Raw genomic sequence first — 21,358 nt, 5'->3', positions numbered from 1 at the left:
CCTCTGCATAAAGACATTTCTTCAGTATCTCCACTCTGCATCCTTCATCACCACCCCACAAAGAAATTGTCTTTCCCTATTCACCATCAAAACTGTACAATTTTTAAAACCAATATCCTCAGCCTCCTATGCTCCAGTGGAAATAGTCCTAGTATCAAGTCTCTCCTCAACTACAGTATCCAAACACTGGCAAATCTACACTTGATGCCTTGGCTTTAATACCCTTTCTATAATGGGGCATCCAATACTGCTCTGTGGCTTAAACATTTTTCTTTTACTATTTTACTCTGATTCTATGCTCCTATTTATAAAACTCAATGCTGGTGGCCTTTTCAATGGCTTTATCAATCTGCACACTCACTTTCATGTTTTCTTTAAATTAACACTGGTAGTAATTGCAACTTAATGTCCAAAATAGGAATACTTTGCCTAGAAGATGCAACAGAAATATGTAAGTTTATATGGACTGAATGGATTTTTATTTCCTTGGAAGTGTGCAGACCTATATACACACACCGGTAAGTCTATCATACTAGACCTTAAACTCTGTGAAATTACTGCCTACTTAAATTTAGGGCTCAGATATTCATCATCAGTTTAAATTCATCCAACCAAGAGTCATGAAATGCAATATCAAGAGAAATCAACATCTGCGATGTAACCACTTTAATCTTTATACACAGTTATTTCACAATTCATCCAAGAACAGCAGTGGCATTTATATAGCATCTTTAATGTAAAAAGCACCCAATGCACTTCACAATGGAAGCTGACACTAAGCCATGGAGGGAGAGATTAGGAGGGGCAGTTGTCCATATTAAATACTCTAGCAAAGAGATTAGGACTAGGGCTGACGCAGCATGGTCACAGTTACAAAGGATGCCATTCAAAATTTTAAAATCAGCCATCTCGGTGCTGCGAGAAGGATGGAAGTTGGACTGGAAGGATTTGAAAATGAGGGTTGACAGATGGGCATGAAATTTGGAGGTAGCAACAGTCGAGGACTTGACAGGAAAGGCAGGTTAGAGGCGTGGAGGAAGTTGGGAGAGCTCAGATGGATCGAAGGTGTTTTTTAAATTTTATTTAAAAGGTTAATGACTGGTAGTGAAAGAAAGAGCAGCAGGGCACCCCGCAGAGCTCCCCCGAAGGGCGCCAGAAAAGGGAAGTTGAGTGTTGGAAGTAAAGTAGGTGGTGGGTCCTGTGGATGCGGTGAGCATGGAGGGCATTGGGGGAGAAACTGCATAATGATGGGGATCAAGGCTGGAGTAGGTTGGAAAGCAGAGAACGGAAAGCAAAGAGGAGGAAGGTAGCAATTGGTAGAGGCAGCTGTGGTAATCTTAAAGAATTCCAGGAGTTTTTTTTTGCACTTAGTATTTGGGGTGCAGTTTGAGGAAGCAGTTAATCAAGGTCATCCTTGCCCTCCAGACGGTGGCTTTGATTGTAAACACCGAGGCTTAACATGGTCAAGCCAAATCTGGTCATGAACGACACGAGTAGATAGGTGCCAATGTAGCTTCCAGTTTGCTGCCCTCAATTGAGCACAAAATTGGGGACTGCACTGGGGAAATGGCAGGGTTGAAGAGTGAGTGATTTGGTGGGAACAAGGTCAAAGAGATGCGTAGGTGAACAGATTAGGTGGCAGAAATATCACGGCAGGTAGGAGAGGGAGTTAGAAACAGAAAGTGAGGAGCTGGGCAAGTGTTTTTACCATTTGTGGATGAAGGTTGTGGGAGGTAAGAGGATGTAGGTAGAAAACGAATTTTTTTTTTTTTTAAATTCGTTCGTGGGATGTGGGCGTCGCTGGTGAGGCCAGCATTTATTGCCCATCCCTAATTGCCCTCGAGAAGGTGGTGGTGAGCCGCCTTCTTGAACCGCTGCAGTCCGTGTGGTGACGGTTCTCCCACAGTGCTGTTAGGAAGGGAGTTCCAGGATTTTGACCCAGCGACGATGAAGGAACGGCGATATATTTCCAAGTCGGGATGGTGTGTGACTTGGAGGGGAACGTGCAGGTGGTGTTGTTCCCATGCGCCTGCTGCTCTTGTCCTTCTAGGTGGTAGAGGTCGCGGGTTTGGGAGGTGCTGTCGAAGAAGCCTTGGCGAGTTGCTGCAGTGCATCCTGTGGATGGTACACACTGCAGCTACAGTGCGCCGGTGGTGAAGGGAGTGAATGTTTAGGGTGGTGGATGGGGTGCCAATCAAGCGGGCTGCTTTATCTTGGATGGTGTCGAGCTTCTTGAGTGTTGTTGGAGCTGCACTCATCCAGGCAAGTGGAGAGTATTCCATCACACTCCTGACTTGTGCCTTGTAGATGGTGGAAAGGCTTTGGGGAGTCAGGTGGTGAGTCACTCGCCGCAGAACACCCAACCTCTGACCTGCTCTCGTAGCCGCAGTATTTATATGGCTGGTCCAGTTCAGTTTCTGGTCAATGGTGACCCCCAGGATGTTGATGGTGGGGGATTCGGCGATGGTAATGCCGTTGAATGTCAAGGGGAGGTGGTTAGACTTTCTCTTGTTGGAGATGGTCATTGCCTGGCACTTATCTGGCGCGAATGTTACTTGCCACTTATGAGCCCAAGCCTGGATGTTGTCCAGGTCTTGCTGCATGTGGGCTCGGACTGCTTCATTATCTGAGGGGTTGCGAATGGAACTGAACACTGTGCAGTCATCAGCGAACATCCCCATTTCTGACCTTATGATAGAGGGAAGGTCATTGATGAAGCAGCTGAAGATGGTTGGGCCTAGGACACTGCCCTGAGGAACTCCTGCAGCAATGCCCTGGGGCTGAGATGATTGGCCTCCAACAACCACTACCATCTTCCTTTGTGCTAGGTATGACTCCAGCCACTGGAGAGTTTTCCCCCCCCCGATTCCCATGGACTTCAATTTTACTAGGGCTCCTTGGTGCCACACTCGGTCAAATGCTGCCTTGATGTCAAGGGCAGTCACTCTCACCTCACCTCTGGAATTCAGCTCTTTTGTCCATGTTTGGACCAAGGCTGTAATGAGGTCTGGAGCCGAGTGGTCCTGGTGGAACCCAAACTGAGCATCGGTGAGCAGGTTATTGGTGAGTAAGTGCCGCTTGATAGCACTGTCGACGACACCTTCCATCACTTTGCTGATGGAGAGTAGACTGATGGGGCGGTAATTGGCCGGATTGGATTTGTCCGGCTTTTTGTGGACAGGACATACCTGGGCAATTTTCCACATTGTCGGGTAGATGCCAGTGTTGTAGCTGTACTGGAACAGCTTGGCTAGAGGCGCAGCTAGTTCTGGAGCACAAGTCTTCAGCACTACAGCTGGGATGTTGTCGGGGCCCATAGCCTTTGCTGTATCCAGTGCACTCAGCCGTTTCTTGATATCACGTGGAGTGAATCGAATTGGCCGAAGACTGGCTTCCGTGATGGTGGGGATATCGGGAGGAGGCTGAGATGGATCATCCACTCGGCACTTCTGGCTGAAGATGGTTGCAAACGCAAAGCAGATGAAAGTGGTTAGAGATAACCTGGTCCATTAGCTCTCACCTACATCGCTGTTGGGGGACCAGATACTTCTAGACATCTGCAGAAAATCTGCAGGCGTTAGATCACTTTTCCAAACCTTCTCACAGCTAGATCAAAGTAGCCTTGGCTGATCAACTAGAGGTAGGCCACCTGACTGCTCCACCACAGTTGTTTGCCTGTGACAAGAGTTCATGTGAAGTTGACAAAATCTAGTCAGTCTAACCACAAGTCCTTTTCCTAAGAGGATGAGCAGAATTCTTTTGCACAAGATTTAGCCTTTGATGCCCTCAAATTTCTCTTCCAATTGGGTAAAATGGCTGTGTCCTCCAACAATTGTCCTTAATGTGCCAGGTCTCCTTTATGGTGTTGACAGCAAATTGATTAGTCCTTCTGTACTCATATACATACATTTATTTGGACAAAAAGGAACTCAAGATCCCAGCACAGATCCCTGGGCAGCCTACTAGCTGTATCTAGGGACAATACTAGCTATATCTAGTCAACCTGAGAAACATTCATTTGCTCCTATTGCTTTCTATCCAACAGCCAACCTTCAAATAAAAAGGGTAATCAAAAGAAAGTGTGGGGCCAATTAGGGACCAAAAAGTTCATCTTGGAAGCAGAGGGCATGGCTGAGGTACTAAATGAGTACTTTCCATCTGTCTTCACTAAAGAGGATGCTGCCAATGTCAGTGAAGGAGGAAGTAGTAGAGAAATTGGATAGGTTAAAAATAGGAGGTAATTAACTGGTTGGCAGCACTCAAAGTAGAAAAGTCACCCGATCCAGATGGGATGCTTCCTACGTTGCTGAGGGGAAGTACGGGTGGAAATTGCAGAAGCTCTGGCTACAGTCTTCCAATCCTCATATGGGAGCGATGCTAGAGTGCAAAGGTTACACCCCCGTTCACAAAAGGGGAGAAGGATAAACCCGGCAATTACAAGCCAGTCAGCCTAACGTCGGTGGTGGGGAAATGGAGACAATAATCCGGGACAAAATTGACACTTGGAAAAATATGGGTTAATAAATGAAAGCCAGCACGGATGTTAAAGACAAATAGTGTTTGACTAACTTGATTGAGTTCTTTGATGAAGTAACAGAAGGTTGATGAGGATAGTTTGATGCAGTGTATATGGACTTTCAAAAGGCATTTGATAAACCACATAATAGACTTGTTAGCAAAATTTGAAGTCCATGAGGTTAATGGGGCAGTGGCTGCATGGATATGAAATTGGCTAGGGGACCAAGCATAGTGAACAGTTGTTTTTCACACTGGAGGGAATTATAATTGTGTTCCCCAGGGGTCAGTGTTAGGACCACTGCTCTTTGACATTAATGACCTGGACTTGGGTATACAGGGCATAATTTTAAAGTTTGCAGATAACACAAAACTCAAAAATGTCAAACAGTGAGGAAGACAGTAAACTTCAGGAGGACAGACTGGTGAAATGGGCAGACACATGGCAGATGAAATTTAACACAAGTGTGAAGTGTTACATTTTGGTAGGAAGAAAGGAGGCAATATAAACTAAACTGTACAATTTTGAAGGGGGTACAGGAACAGAGACCTGGGGGTGTGTACACAAATCTTTGAAGGTGGAAGGACACATTGAGAAGGCTGTTAAGGCATACAGGTTCCTTGGCTTTATAAATGGAGGCAGTGTAGAAAAGCAAAGTTATGCTAAACCTTTATAAGACACTGGTTAGGCCCCAGCTGGAGTAGTTTGTCTAATTCCAGCACACTTTAGGAAAGATGTCACGGTCTGAGAGGAGATTTACTAGAATGGGACCAGGGATGAAAGACATCAGTTATGTGGAGAGACTAGAGAAACTGGAGTTTTTCTCAGAGCAGAGAAGGTTAAGGGGAGATTTGACAGTGCTCAAAATCATGAGGGGTTTTGATATAGTAAATAAGGAGAAACAGTTTCCAGTGGCAGAAGGGTCAGTAACCAGAGGACAAAGATTTAAGGTGATTGGCAAAAGAACCAGAGGCAACATGAGGAAACATTTTTTACACAGTTATGATCTGGAATGCACTGCCTGAAAGGGTGGTGGAAGCACATTCAAAAGTAACTTTCAAAAGGGAATTGGATAAATACTTGAAGGGAAAAAATTTGCAGGGCTATGGGGAAAGAATGAAGGAGTGAGCCTAATTGGATAGCTTTTTCAAAGAGCTAACAGGTACAATGGGCCATATGGCCACCATCTGTGCCGTATCATTCTATGATTCTACCATAGGCCTTAATCTTCATGTGGCACCATAAACATTTTTTTGAAAGTCCAAATACAATTTTCTTGTGGAATTTGATTATATTTGTAAGCATGACTGTCCTTTACAAATCTGTATTGGCTGCCTCTGATTAGCCCATACCTTTGTAAGTGTTCAATAATGTTATCCCTTATTACGTTTTCTTACTATTGATGAGGCTAACTGGTCTATAATTACCTGGCTTATCCCTTTCTCCTTTTTTTGAACAGGGGTGGAATGTTCGTCACCTTCCAGTCCTTTGGAAAAATTCCTGTTTAAGGAATTTTGGAAAATTAGTATCTCTGCTATTTCATCACTAAACTGCCTCTGTATCGTGTAGATCATTGGATCCTGGGGTGACCACAATAAGTCCCATTTACCCTCACGAGGTTCCTTTTAATGCAAAAAGTATTCCTCCCTTCTTCTGGTACTTCAGCAGTCCTACCTTCACCCTGCTCTTTATAGTGAAGTACCTCTGCCTTCCCTTTATTCTCTAAAGGAAGATTGCCTTCATCCCTTAAGTGACTCCACAAGTTTTGACTGTGCTTCCTTTTGATGGTAGCTCTGATAAAGTCTTCGCTGTTACCAAGACCACTGCAACATTGGAGCTCTTGCTTTTGCTACCTGTCTCCCAAAAACAGTCTTCGTCCTCTCCCCGATTCACCCCTTGCTTCAGTAATTCACACCTTTCTTCAGCTGTGGCTGGGGATCCAACTCTGCTGCAAGCTGCTGGCAGGAATTCTTGCAGCAGTATTACAAGATTGAGAATTTCTGCCCACAACCTGCAGCAGAGTTGGGAACTCGTGGAAAAGAAGCAGCAGGGGGGCAGGAACAGCAAATCAAAAGTAACCCTCCGTGAACTGGTGCAACAAGGGGTGTTTCTGTTAACAGGCGAGAGGGGATGCAGAGGGAGAGGGGAAGAAAAGTACCTCTGAACTGGGAGCATGTGTTGAGAAAAGTGCCTCTGTGAAAGGGAATAGCCATTTAACCAATATTGAGATGGGCAATGCACTTAAAAGCAGGAAGTTTGACAAAATTGTACCCATCTATGGGCACTGTCATAACTAGAGGCAGTGGAAAATTATAGTTTTGAAACAAGTGATCACATTTAGCAAACAAATACCAATACATATACACCTTAAAAGCCCAGAATATGTCTGAAGAAATGAACATCCTTACAATGTCACAATATTCTGCAATCTTCCAATAGCGCCCCCATTAGCTTTTATGTTGGCGGTCAGTTGTTTTTAATACTCTTAGCCCTTCTAATCTTTTTTGCATCTTTTCTGCACTTTGTATTTCTCCAGATATTCTTTACTAGCTTTAATTTCACAATGCTCCTTCTTGCACTTCAATTTTGACCTAAACTCAGTCATGCATGGAACTCTGGCCTCAAGGCTCCTGGTTGGAGTGGTTTTAGATTATACTCATTTTAATACATTTCCACATCACTGGTCTTCTGATTTATCTGCCAACATTTCCATCCAACAGATCCTGACTAGTTCCACTTTCATACCTCTAAAATTTGCCCTTTTCCAATCCAACACTATCTTCACTTCCCACCTCCCCCCCACACCCTTAATCTATCCTGACCATGAAACTCATTACATTACAAATCACTAATCATCACCAGTCCAAGCCCATTACCCAGGTTCAGTGCTGCATCTTTCCTTGTTAGAACTGTAAAGTACTGAAAGCAGTCATGAATGCATTTTAGCCATTATTACAACCCTGTTACTTCTGCAAGCTTCTCATTCTCTATTCCTTACTATTTGGCAGTCTATAAAATACACAATAATGTCTGAGCACTTATTTCTCAACCAAATCCAGAGACTCAGTCTGACTACCTTCAATAATCTTATCTATTTGATGCTGTAACTGTTTCTTTAACCATGCCAGCTTTTTGCTTTCTCTATCATAAAAATTTTAGAGCCAGCACTAATTCCCAACCTTACCTGGGTGGAGCAAAGTTTGTCAAAGCTATGACACCATACTCTGATTATTAGTGCCCATCACTCCCTAGGTACACTGCTTTCCCCCCCCCAACCACCAAGGCAGTACTTTGCTCCACAGTCACAATCTCTACTAGCCTTCTCCTTTCCTTCAGAAAGAAGTTCTGTTGACTGATAGTGAGAATGGATCTCAGCCACATCCAGCCCGATAAGCTACAGTCGCACTCCAATAAGGAATTCAGCAGAAACTTTATCCGGAGAGTGGTTAGAATGTGGAACCTGCAACCACATGGGAGTGGTTGAGGCGAATAGCACAGATGCACTTTGTGGGGGGAAAAAAAGATGGATGGAAGGCTATGCTGATAGGGTTAGATGAATACGGTGGGAAGAGTCTCGTGTGGCATATAAACACTGGCATAGACCTGTTGGGCCGAATGGCCTGTTTGTGCTGTGTATACTATAATTAATTCCACATTACAGACTGGACAATGAATTTATGGCCTACCATACTAGAGTTGATTTCCCCCCCCACCCCTAATCAGTGCTATATCTTACCTGACAACAGCAGTGGGTCTCTGTCTAGGCCCTTCTTCACATGGTCAGACTCCCCAGTCATTGAGCTTTCATCAACCTTTAGATCATTTCCATGAATAAGCACACCATCAGCAGGTAGGAGATCACCTAAAAACCAGAAAGCCACAAACTTCTATATCACTTGGCCATCTGCCATGAAGCAAAGTTAAAATAGTTCCATTATTTATTGTATCGTCCTCATTCTTTGAAAGATAACCTCAACAAATAAGATTTGCTGTCACCCCACGGAGGAAAATCACTTCCAACAGCATTGTTTTAAAAAAAATATTGGCGTAGTCAAATGATCCCTCCCCCGCAATGTGTAGTTAAGGCCCCATTCAGAACCAGTTTTTGCTATAGTCAACAGTCCCCAGAACACAAAAACCAAATAAAACTGTAAACTAGCTGCAAGTCTGAAGGGTGGGTCAGGGAGGAGCTTTTGTAAGCAAACGTTGAACTTTTTTCAAAGAACGATGACTACACCCAAGGTAGATGATCCAAGATGTTCATTTATCCAATCTCCACATACACATTAGGTTTAAACCTAATGTGCAACAGTAGCAATGGGGTTTGAAGGATCTACACTGTTGGTGCCACAGTGCTTACCATCTGCAGCTATCCAAGGTGCATCCTGTGAGCACCTGATCCAGACATGAAAATATATAACCTTCAGATGAACTGTGGCTAACAGATGTCCACACTGTTCTGAAGAATGACCATCATGAACATTCTTCCAGAATGAAGGTGTTGAGTTGGCAGTCGACAATCATATCGCCCATGCTTTTGGGAGATTGTAAAGTGGCCAGACCAAAAAAAACTCAGCTTTTCTAGGCTTTTGGAATTTTTATAGTAGCTCCAATGAGGCAGGGACAGCCAGGTGACTAGAAATCCTTCTGAAACCTGAACAGTGCCGCCTGTTCACACTGGACACTCCTGGCTCCCTGGAATAATGAATTCTCCAGTTTTGTTGCAGTGCACAAGGGTGGCAATAATTGCATGGCCACAATGTCGTCTGTACGACGGAAGTGTCCTAATTCACCCCCAGGATGTTCAGACCCCACTATCTTGGCAATCTGGCATTGTATGCAAACATGTGCCACACACAATCCTCCTGTGCCATGGGCCACAAGTAGGTGGTATTTAACAGCAGACACACTTGGATCCACCCCAACTCTAGAGCAGAGACAACTGCTTGAGACTGTACCAAAGGCTATGCTGATGGGGAGGAAATGAAGTTACACAAGCACCAATCTGGATGCTCTGGTATCACTAGTGCTAAACTAGAAGCCAAACGCCAAGTACAAGCCCATGTGACTGACGCTGGAGATTATGTGAAGCCCAGAGGTGTGTCATCCTGTCTGGCCATACAAGACAGAACGTGACTTGACCACTGATGCATATTTATACCAGTCTTTATCAGCAATTACTCCTGTATCTGACCTCCGATCTACAGCTGCACCATTGATTTGCTGCTCACAGCACTTTGTTTATACTGCCTGCTAATCTAACTCCTATTCTCTTTCCTCAACCCCTTCCCATACGATGGCAGCAATAGTCCTATTTGTAAGTGGAGGGTGAATGAAGAACCTTAAAATACAATCAAAACTCCAGAATGAAACATTATAAAAAGGAGAAACAAGGTGCAGAGGACTGGGAGAGATAAATAGCACTACAGTAAAGAACAGTGCAAAAATAGGAGAAAAATGCAAGGCAGTCTAAGATGAGTTGGAGTGCATGTGTGTAGATGCACAGTGTGGTAAATAAAGGTCGGTGAGCTGCAGCCACAAGTCACCACATGGGACTATGATATAGTAGTGGCAATAACAGAGACCTGGCTCAAAGGGGGGGGGGGTGGGATTGGGTACTTAATATTCCTGGCTACAAGGTATTCAGGAAAGGTAGGGAAGGAAAGAATTGAGGGGGGGGGCAGGGAAGAGAAGGTGGCAGTAGGGGTCAGAATTAAGGAAGAGGAGCTATTACACTACTGGATGATATTATAGGTCACCAAATACTGGGAATGAGGTAGAGGAGAACATTTGCAGACAAATTACAGAACGATGCAAGAACTATAGTGTAGTGATAACAGGGGGACTTCAATCATGCTAATATAGACTGGGATAGTAACAGTGTAATGGGCAAAGAGGGAGAGGAATTCCTGAAATGTATATGAGAACTCTTTTGATCAGTGTCTTTCTAGCCCAATGAGGAAAGAAACAGTGCTGGATCTAGTTCTGCAGAATGAAGTGGGACAAATGGAGCATGTTTCAGTGGGGGAGCATTTGGGGGAACAGTGATCATAATATTAGGTTTAGAATAGTTATGGAAAAGGAACAATCAAGCATAAAAATACTTAACTGGGAGGGCTAATTTGAGTTTAAAAAGGATCTTGGCCTAGTGGATTGTAATCAAAAATTGGTAGGCAACACAGTAATTGAACAATGGGAGGTCTTAAAAGGAGATGGTTCGGGTACAGTGTAGGCACATTCCCACAAGGGGGAAAGGAAGGACATCGAAAGCTAGAGCTCCCTGGATGACAAGATAGAGATTAAAATTAAACAGAAAAATGACAAAGTAAGGTTCATAGAGAGCCAAGCTAAATACAGAAAGTACAGAGGAAATCTAAAAGTGAGACTAGACTAGCAGTTAACATAAAAGGGAACCAAAAGTCTTATAAACCTAAATAGTAAAAGGGTAGTCAAAGGGTGGGGCCAATAAGGGGCAAAAACAGATCTTTGAGGCAGAGAAACTAAATGAATACTTTGCATCGGTCTTCAGTAAAGCGGTTGCTGCCAATGTATCAGTAAAGGAGGTAGTAGCAATATTGGGTAGGATTAAAAGAGATAAAGGGGAGCTACTTAAAAAGGTTGGCAGTACTTAAAGTAGAAAAGACACCCAAGTCCAGATGGGTTAGAGGGAAGTAAGGGTGGAAATTTCAGAAGCTCTGGCCACAATCTTCATATGGGGGCAGTGCCAGAGGACTGGAGGATTGCAAATGTTACACCCCCTTTTGAAGGGGGGGGGTGGTGGGGAAGTGATAAGCCTGGCAATTACAGGCCAGACAGCTCAATGTCACTGATGGGAAAACAGAATAATCAGTGAAAAAATTAACTGGCACTTGGAAAAGTATAGGCTAATAAATGAAAGTCAGCATTGAAGCATTAAAAGTGTTTGACTAACTTGATTGAGTTCTTTAATGAGGGCAGTGCAGTTGATGTGTATATGGACTTTCAAAAGGCATTTGATAAAGTACCACATAATAGACTTGTAAGCAAAGTTAAAACCCATGGGATTAAAGAGACAGTGGCAGCATGGATACAAAATTGGTTAAGACAGAAAGCAGAGAATAGTGAAGTTGTTTTTCAGACTGAAGGGAAGTATACAGTGGTGTTCCCCAGAGGTTGATATTAGGACCATTGCTTTTTTGATATATATTAATGACCTAACTTGGGTATACAGGGTATAATTTCAAAGTTTGCAGATGACATGAAACTCAAATGTAGTAAACAACATGGAGGATAGTAAACTTCAAGATTATTAAGGAAATGGCAACAGGACACTTAGAACATCATAATATGATGAGGCAGAGTCAACACGGTTTTATGAAAGGGAAATAGTGTTTGACAAATCTATAGGGTTTTTTGAGGATGTAACTAGCAGGGTAGATAAAGGAGAACCAGTGGATGTAGTATATTTGGATTTTCAAAAGGCATTGGATAAGGTGCTACATAAATGGTTGTTACACAAGGTAAGGGCTCATGGGGTTGGGGGTAATATTAACATGGAGAAGATTGGTTAAAGGACAAAACAGTAGGGATAAATGGGTCACAGGGTGGCAGGCTGTAACTAGTGGGGTGCTGCAGGGATCAGTGCTTTGGCCTCAGCTATTTACAATCTATATTAATGACTTAGGTGAAGGAAGCGTGTAATGTATCCAAGTTTGCTGACGATACAAAGCTAGGTGGGAAAGTAAGCTGTGAGGAGAACAGTCTGCAAAGGGATATAAGACAGGTTAAGTGATTGGGCAAGAAGGTGGCAGATGGAGTATGAGTGGGGAAAATGTGAAGTGATTCACTTTGGTAGGGAGAATAAAAACTGAATATTTTTAAAATGGTGAGAAACTATTAAATGTTGGTGTTCAAAGAGACTTGGGTGTCCTCGTACAAGAAACAAAGTTGGAATGCAGGTACAGCAAGCAAGTAGGAAGGCAAATGGCATGTTGGCCTTTATTGCAAGGGGGTTGGAGTACAAGAGTAAGGAAGTCTTACTACATTTGTACAGGGCATTAGTGAGGCCTCACCTGGAGTGCTGCGTACAGTTTTGGTCTCCTTATCTAAGGAAGGATATACTTGCCGTAGAGTTAGTGCAACAAAGGTTCACTAGATTAATTCCTGGGATGAGGGTTGTCCAATGAGCGGTTGAGTAGAATGGACCTATACTTTAGTTAAGAATGAGAGGTGATCTCATCGAAACATTGAGAGGGATTGACAGGGTAGATGCTGAGAGATTGTTCCCCCGGCTAGAGAGTCCAGAACTAGGGGGCATAAATCGCAGGATGCAGGGTCAGCCATTAAGACTGAGATGAGGAGGAATTTCTTCACGCAGAGGGTTGTGAATCTTTGGAATTCTCTACCCCAGAGGGCTATGGATACGGAGTCATTGAATATATTCAAAGCCGAGATGGACAGATTTTTGGACTCTAGGGGAATCAAGGGATATGGGGATCGGGTAGGAAAGTGGAGTTGAGGTCGAAGCTCAGCCTCGATTCGATTGAATGGAGCAGGCTGAAGGGGCTGTATGGCCTACACCTGCTCCTATTTCTTACGTTGTGTTCTTAGAGTGGTGGAAGCAGATTCAATAGTAACTTTCAAAAAGGGAATTAGTTACATACTTGTCTGGAAGAAATTTACAGGGCTATGGGCAAAGAGCAGGGGAATGGGACTAATTGGATAGCTCTTTCAAAAAGAGTCGCCACGGGCATGATCGGCCAAATGGCAGCCTCTGCTGTAACATACTATAAAATAATTCAAGTAAACACGTCATGAAACCTTTTTCAATTTAAATTCAAGCGTATGTAACAGTTTACAGAAAAGTTATAAAAATACAAATCTTAATACCATATTTAACTTGTGCAATGTCACCAACCACCAATTCCGCCACAGGAATCTGGATAACCTGGCCACCTCTAATCACGGTGAACTTCTGCTCTTGTTCAATTCGGTTTTGTAGACCTCTAAATTGTTTTTCTTTACTCCAGTCATTGAAAGCTGTGACTAGTACCACACAGATAACTGAAACAAGGATAGCTACTCCTTCGATCCAACCAGCTTGTGAGTCGTCATCATCTTCAAAGCCGACTACAACTGCACCACACGCTGCGCAAAGAACAAATTAGAGGGCATAAGGAACAGCACAGACTCACATGCATATGTATATCAGCTCACAGAGCATGTTAATATGACACTTTCAAAAATATGAAAAAAATCCAACTAGTCTGTCTGCATTTGCACCACAAACTTGAGACTGGTACTTCGAATACAGAGAAAGCAACACTGATGGTATGTGTAACTCTGGTAGGTGACCTACACTAATCAATAATGTAGGCAAGGTCAATGCTGCATGCAAGTGGCTCAATGAGGAACCACATGAATCTTCCAAACTTTTTCTAGAGAGATTTGGGTCACAGACAGCCTAGCTCTAGGATAAGTGTTTGACACACTTGATAGCATCACATAATTCAAACTGTATATCAGTTTTATGTCCAAATGGCTCATTCATAAAAAAATTGCAAGAAATTATTTTTAACTAAACATGTCTCTAATTACAAAGTAGGAAAAATACCAAGCTGGTAGGAAAATCAGTAAAGAATCAGCGGACAGCAATAAACGAACAAAGAGAAACCAATGAAATAGATCAAACTGAGATTTCAGTCACCATGCCAAGGATATAGTACTGAAACTATGGTTTCCAACATAACTTCAATTCACAAAAGCAAAATGTAAAACTACCCATAAAATTGGGCTCCCATTGAGCCACCCTCAGGGGCTTGAGTTGTGATCCTTTCATGTTTGCTGGGTTGAACTTGGCCTGATATTTCTCAGGCCTCAGTGTGTGCTACTTCAGATCTACACATGACCTCAGTAACTAATGTGCTAACCTTACAGCAAGATGTGCAAGCCCATGTTAATAAAAGTTAATTTGTTTTCTAGAAGCCCTCTCTGCTCCCTGTGCACCCCAATTATGCAACTTCTTGCCCAGGAACCTACCTCAAGACTTCATTCCATTGCTGGTCCAGGCAAGCATGCTTCCAGTATTCTGGTTCCAATCTTGGCTAGCACTAATGAGCAACACCATGGGAGATCCCATAGCAACTTTTGCACCCATTTATTTTAAACAATGAGTGAGTTGGAAAAGATGCTCCAGCTGTTAAAATGATATTAATGGCTCCTTACTATCCATCCCCCCACTACCTTAAAGCCAATCCCAACTCCATTACACCCTCATTTCTTGGCTTTAAATTACCTTAAATTATACCCTCAATACAGAACTTTCAGGATCTTATAAATGACCCTCCCTCCTTGGAATCCAAACTACAAGCGATCAAAGTTTTATCCAACCAGCATAAACTGAAATGTCAAGTTATGGTATCCGAATTGCTGATCATATGCATCAAACCAAAAATAAGTACACCATGAAACAGAACATACAAGGATTTTTAAGAACCAGTTATAACAACCCAATAATCTGGCCACAAATCCACCAGTGCAAAAACTCAGTCAATTAACTTGCTTTACCTTTCACTTCATTATGTAGCTCAAAAAGATGCACAACACTGCTGAGCCCAATGCCAGACAACAAGACAAACTTAAAAACACTCTTGCAAGCCACAACAAAATCTCAGCACTTAAACTCCATGACTCATTGAACACTGCGGTTGGAGGCCATAGCACTGATATTGGGCCATGTTAGGGAATACATGTATTGGTAGCAAGTGCACGCAGCCTCAACAGGAGGAAATCTTGCAACAACCGAAACTTTTACTTGCCCCCTTGGACTCAACGCATCAAGACTCCAGTGTATCAACATATTTGCCACTACAGATATTCAGCATGATTTGCTTATTACAAGATAAAAATTCCCTTTTAGATAATGGATGGCTTTCAGTCAGTGTTACATAACTAAACTATGTGCAACAGAACCAGTTTGCAATTTAGAAACTTTGTTAGTGATGGAACTCACTGCAAAAGTGCTGATAGTAATTGGGATAGTTTCTCAAATCCAGTTCTGTACAAGCAGTTATAAAACACAATATTGGAACTGAAAATATCACCTATATGGGTACTCAAAGATGTTGGGAGGGGTTTACTGATAACTGTCAATTACTTAAGATCTGCATTTTTCAAACTCAAGTTTTAGCACATGGAACACAAAGTATAATACATAGAGGTGAACTGGAACAGTTCAGCTTATCCAGAAACTGTGTCTGAACATATCCTTCTGGAACCTGCAGAATTTAGGGAAGGGATCAGTGGGCATTTCACCTCTGGAGCAGCTACAATGACCTTAGTATTAACATTTCAGTTACTAACATGGAAGTAGAAATATGTACCTTTATTTTCTCCTCCTGGAGGTTGATAGAAAGAAAGGCCTAGTGATATTATGGCTGCAATTTCTAAAATAATTAAGGTGACATCTTGTAGTGCTTCCCATACTAACTGAAGAAAAGTTTTTGCTTTTTTGGGAGGTATAAAATTTCCTCCATAAACTTGGTGCCTTGTGTCAAGATCTGCAGGATTTCCAGATAACCCTGTGGGGAGAGAAAGAGTTTAATTTTGGTGGTTTCATACAACCTATTGCAGCAAGCATACTAAATTCAAAGCTACATTCCTCATTTGTCACCAAAATAATCAACTTTATAAAAATTCAAAAGCTGTTTTTCCTGACACTCTGCATAGTCAAATTCTGATCTTGCAGTGCAACTCATACATTTAAAAACGTTATGCTACATGGCAGCACAAGGTTCTATATGGGGTTACTTCATGATTTGGAATAGGTTTTCAGAATTTACTTACTGTTCTACACAAGAATGTTTAAAGTAGCAAACAGTCAAAGGGAAAGATATGAACTGAAGGGAAACAGTTAATGGATTTTATCTCCCTTAAAAGTGACCACTAAAATTTGGCATAAAAGATATATCTGTATAAGTGTGTGCATTGAGAAACCATGCTTGGAGCAGAATCTGCAACTGCACAGCAAGAGACAAACCTCTGATTCAAGCACACCTTAATGACAATCAGATAAGGCACTAAATCCTGTAAAACAAGCATTATAAATAAGCATCTGTATTTAAACATGTATAAACCCAAAACAGTAACCTATCTTAATTTTTCAGATCTGAGACTGGTTTCCCCCTTTTATCTGCACAGTAGACTCAGTTACCTAGCCCTCAGGAGATTCTAGACAACTTTCTCTGGCATCAGGCCACCCACATTATATAACAGCAGTATTACTTTTGTGAAGGCAACTAAAACCACAAACCCTGTTGCTGACATCAGCACCTGCATTATTGTGCAGTCTGGGCTTGGGATTTGACCCATTTTCCATACAATAGGGCAGAAATGGTAGTTATGATTGTGACAACATCCACAGAAAGGACAGAGAATAGGATGGCCAATAGGTAACTAGAAACAGCACTAAACCAAACCAGCTAAGGAATAACTTGCTAACATGGATATTGAGGATCAGTAGCAGAGATCAAAGGGCCTTTATCCTTGCCAAAGATGAGTTCCAAAGTACTGATTTTCTTTGAGTGTAGCATATTCTACTCTAATGTGAAAATTGAACAGAATGGGGAATGGCTATGTAATACTTGGGAATTAGTACCTGAAAATAGACATTTTTTAAACATGCATTTCTAGTATTTAAAACTTTTTATATAAAGCAATCTTAGTATAGCCAAATCATTAAATTTAATGGTACTGCTGTACTTAAAAAAATAAATCTTTTAATGCTAAATTAAGTAAAAATGAGGGGGTACACAGTCTGAGTCACTGCAAAGTGGATGAGTTTATTTGTTCCCCAATGTAAATAATTTACACTCCAGCTTCATGTTCTATCGAGCTACAAAGTCTACAGCACAGAAACAGGCCATTCGGCCCAACTGGTCTATGCTGGGCTTATGCTCCACACAAGCCTCCTTCCTTCATCTAACCCTATCAGTATATCCTCCTATTCCATTCCCCCTCATGAGCTTATCTAGTTTCTGTTTAAATGCATCTATGCTATTTGCCATAACTACTCCTGGTGGTAACATTCTTCCCACTCTTTGGGTAGAAATGTTTCTCCTGAATTCCCTGTTGGATTTATTAGTTTCTATCTTGTATTTATGTGGTTGCAGAAAGGACTGGTGGAACATAACTGGCAGGAACTACAGTATTTCAATGAAAAAAATCTGGCATAGGCACATTCATACCACATTTTAGATTAAACTTAATAATTGGTTTAATTTAGGTTTCATATTTAAATGGTGAATGCAAGTTTAAGACCTTAAGTTTCTACTCATTAGTGTATATAAATAAGTCAGCGCTGCTCCTTCGCTGAACCAGGAAGTATACAAGTAATTTCAGCTCAGCTATTTCCCTCCTTCGGGCAACCTTTAAGGGAAGCCTTGCTTCCCTGTATAAGACTGGGCCAGAGCATCATCTGATTGAGTCGGAGAGAAATTAACTACTGTAGTTTTTGAACCAACTCAGATTTAAGCTTTTTAAAAGGATCAGTGTTGCCATGACAACAGATACTGCATGCTTGTATATAAGCAAGATAGCTGCTTCTGTGTTGCAATGCACTAACAGTGGCACTAAAGCTTCAAAACTAATAAAATTCATGTCTGCAAGATTGCCTTAACAATTAGATATTTAATGAATATGCTTTATGTTTTATATGATTATGTAATTTTAATATAACTTGATATTGATAATGCTCATCTATTCTGAGTTATAGAACCTGCACCAGATGAGATAGATTTATTTGTGCAACTATGATGTGTAATCAGACATGTATATAACTGCAGCATATTGTGCAAATATATTTTTGTAACTGCATACAGGGCACATATTTCTTTATGTACTGGCAGTAGGTGAGGGTCACTGTACTCAATTTTTCCATAAATCCATGAGGAATATCATGAGATCTACACTAGTATTTGAAGCATTTATGCTGCAGGTGCAGCAGTTAATGCAGCATGCAACAGGGCAGCACTGCAAGTGGTTTTCAAAGCAGACTGGTACCTGCCTAAAAACTCCATTACTACGTTGCATCTAATTGCCCATTCTGAAAAACATCCTGACAGGTAAGGCCCAAATGATTTAAGGGAAGTGCATTTAAATTCTTATAGCAATCCACATGCTTGACAAGATCTAAATGTTTTCTAAGCAGACTCAAGTTTTCCAGAACTTGTATAAACAAGCAGCTCATTAACATGAGATATTGATACTTAATGACATTCAGGATAAAACATACTAAAACTTATTGGTTTCAAAAATATGACAGGTTGTGTACAGAAATTTCAGCAAGAACCTGGGATCACATACAACTTACAAACTGTTCTAAAAAAAATGTTGAAAGTACTGCCTGCTTACAAACCGTTCGTGAAATTAAAGGTAAGGATATATACCAGTCAATTTTATTTTGCTGGGGGAAGAGTTGAGACAAGATCAATGTCCTAAGGTATAAGCTTTATTCAACTGTGCCAATGGATAAACTTGCTCAGCAATTTGTAGTAATGAGTAACAGCTATATAAACAGAAAAGTACTGTCGACTTAGCTGATCGCAACCAGGGTCGCTGCTCCCGAGGGGAAATAAATCGGCTCGAATTCCAGCTTAGTCACTACCCAGCAAGAATGAATGCATGAGAGTGTGTGTGTTGGGCAATCTTAGAATCTAGGTCAGCTGTGATGTGTCCCCACATGAGAACAGTCTGTCAACACTGAGGTTAGCAATAATAATGACCATTTGGGCAAAGTGCCAGATGTCCCCAGCATTCATAAAGCCATAGCCTCGCCAAAACGTTAACACCTTCAGGCAGAGGGGCGTGGAAGAAAAAAATGCCGTTTTACAGCCTGTATATAAATGTTTAATGTATTTAGCATAGCATTAATAATGGCACAGCAACATTTAAGTGATTAAACCAGCAATTAAGTAAACAATGGGTGCACAGCTGTGATTTCCAGTTCACTATACCAAATGAAACAAGTATCTTACCAAATTTACAGATAATCTGGTGCACTGTTCGGGGGAGAAAGTCACCAAAACAGGGGTAAGGAAGGTACTTCCACTAAACTACTCTGATTTAAAAACTGTGTCCCTTGAGGTATTCCCATTTGAACAAAACTAGCTTCTGCTGATGTGATGGGTCAGTCTGACCAGCTGTCATTAAGGTGAGCAGAGGCAGGCATCCTTTGCACTCCTAAATGACAATCCAGTCATTTGAATGCAACTCAAGTTCATCACTGGCTCAGACTTGTGATTAATCTCAAATGGTAGAGTTTCCAAGCCCAATGAGCAACAAGGAACAAGGAGCTATCAACACATGCTCAGCTTAGTGACAACTGACTGGGAATAGAAACAGGCATGCTACTTGCCATTTTTTTTTTGGCGGGCAGGGGGGGCAGGCAGCCTGCTGACATTCACAGTCCAGAATCACAAGGAATGATGCACTGGAACCATACCCTAGAAAAAAAAGTCAGCGCTTGCAGGAGAGAATGGGAAGAAAGATGAACACATTATAAAAGGTGGTTTAAAAAAAAAGTACCAATCTTCCTGATCCACAGGAATACTTTAACAGGGATGAGGTTTTAAAAGCCAACTTGAGGATATGAGGCAAGGTGCTGCAGCTATTTCAAAATTATATGGGCAAGTACCATTACAGATAGGCACAAGAGTTTTTCCATAAGACTTGAAAATTTTTGAAGTTCAGTGTAACAATAGAAGAATTTAGTATAATACATAAATACAAGACCAAATGCATAATGTTCCTAGTGCTGGAAACAATGGGTGTTTTGCACTGCTTGGAATATAAATACAGCCAGAATTGTCAAAGATACCCCTCACTTATTCAGACTGCCCCCATGGCCCAATGTGGAAGTCAGCATTCACGGTCAAGGCTTACATGAGGGGGCAAACATCATTTAGTACCTGAATGCACAGGGATCTCCACCAGGACTGACATTCCAGTATCAAAAAATAAAAGTACAGAACCCAAAGGCTCCTGGCACCTGGCAGAAAATGCAAAACCAAGATACTTCTGCTTTGGTGCATTCTTTGAAGTTTTTTCCCCAACTATGGCTGGGACAATGCTCCAACTTCCAAAAGCCAGCGTTAGCTACTCAGAGCAAAAAACATGATTTAGTGTACAGTAACAAAGAATATTTAGTAATTCAACAAGGACAGAAAAAATTTGAACTGTGATGGCCTCAGAGCCCTGGAATCTCCACATGGACCCCCACAATTTTAGAGATCCCAGTTTGTAAACCCATGCTTTTAGAGTGGTCCTAATTCATGCTCAGTTCTCTGTCTGGCCTGGACCTATTCCAACAAACTAGAATCCATGGTCTTTGTGCTAAATTTCATGGAAAATTGAAAACTAAGGATCTGTATTTCTTTCCACTGAATTTAGCATTATCAGACCCTATGGTGAGCTTGACACAAAGCTGGCCAGTTCTATAAAACAGAAGTCACCAGTGCAAACACCTCACAGCTATTGATTACTAGACAAGAAACATGACCATGCATACATCTTAAATCTGGAACAAGTCAGAAGTGACCAATGCAGAATTGCATTCCAGGACCAGAATCCAATTTTGTAATGTGAAAAAAGTGCTAACTTTTTAAACATATAAAATAAAAAGCCCAGCCAGTCTTTTGTAAAGCTTTTCTTTCTAAAACTTTTTCACCACTCCAAACCTGAAGGAGGGGTACAGTTCACACCCTGCAGTTCCCCAAGTGGCCATTTATAGTGAATCTTGGCAGTCTTTTTGACCAGAGTGAGGTCTTGCAGCAAAGCCTAATCCTGCACTCACTATATCCATGGCAA

General features: G+C 41.7%; 1 protein-coding gene across 5 annotated transcripts in view; it reads right to left on the bottom strand.

Moving 5' to 3' along the window:
- atp2b1a (ATPase plasma membrane Ca2+ transporting 1a) overlaps positions 1 to 21,358 on the bottom strand; it is a 99,502-nt gene that overhangs the window by 42,412 nt on the left and 35,732 nt on the right. For all 5 annotated transcript variants that reach the window (XM_067999325.1, XM_067999326.1, XM_067999322.1 and 2 more), the window contains exons 3-5: positions 15,877 to 16,074; positions 13,385 to 13,642; positions 8,253 to 8,378 (exon numbers count right to left, since the gene is read on the bottom strand). In XM_067999325.1, the coding sequence (XP_067855426.1) occupies positions 8,253 to 8,378; positions 13,385 to 13,642; positions 15,877 to 16,074 (582 nt within the window). The remainder of the gene's footprint in view (positions 1 to 8,252; positions 8,379 to 13,384; positions 13,643 to 15,876; positions 16,075 to 21,358) is intronic.

Source organism: Heptranchias perlo, chromosome 18, assembly GCF_035084215.1.
Source record: "Heptranchias perlo isolate sHepPer1 chromosome 18, sHepPer1.hap1, whole genome shotgun sequence".
Classification (NCBI taxonomy): domain Eukaryota; kingdom Metazoa; phylum Chordata; class Chondrichthyes; order Hexanchiformes; family Hexanchidae; genus Heptranchias; species Heptranchias perlo.
Note: the sequence above shows the minus strand (reverse complement) of the source record. Positions and strands in the feature narration are given on the sequence as shown.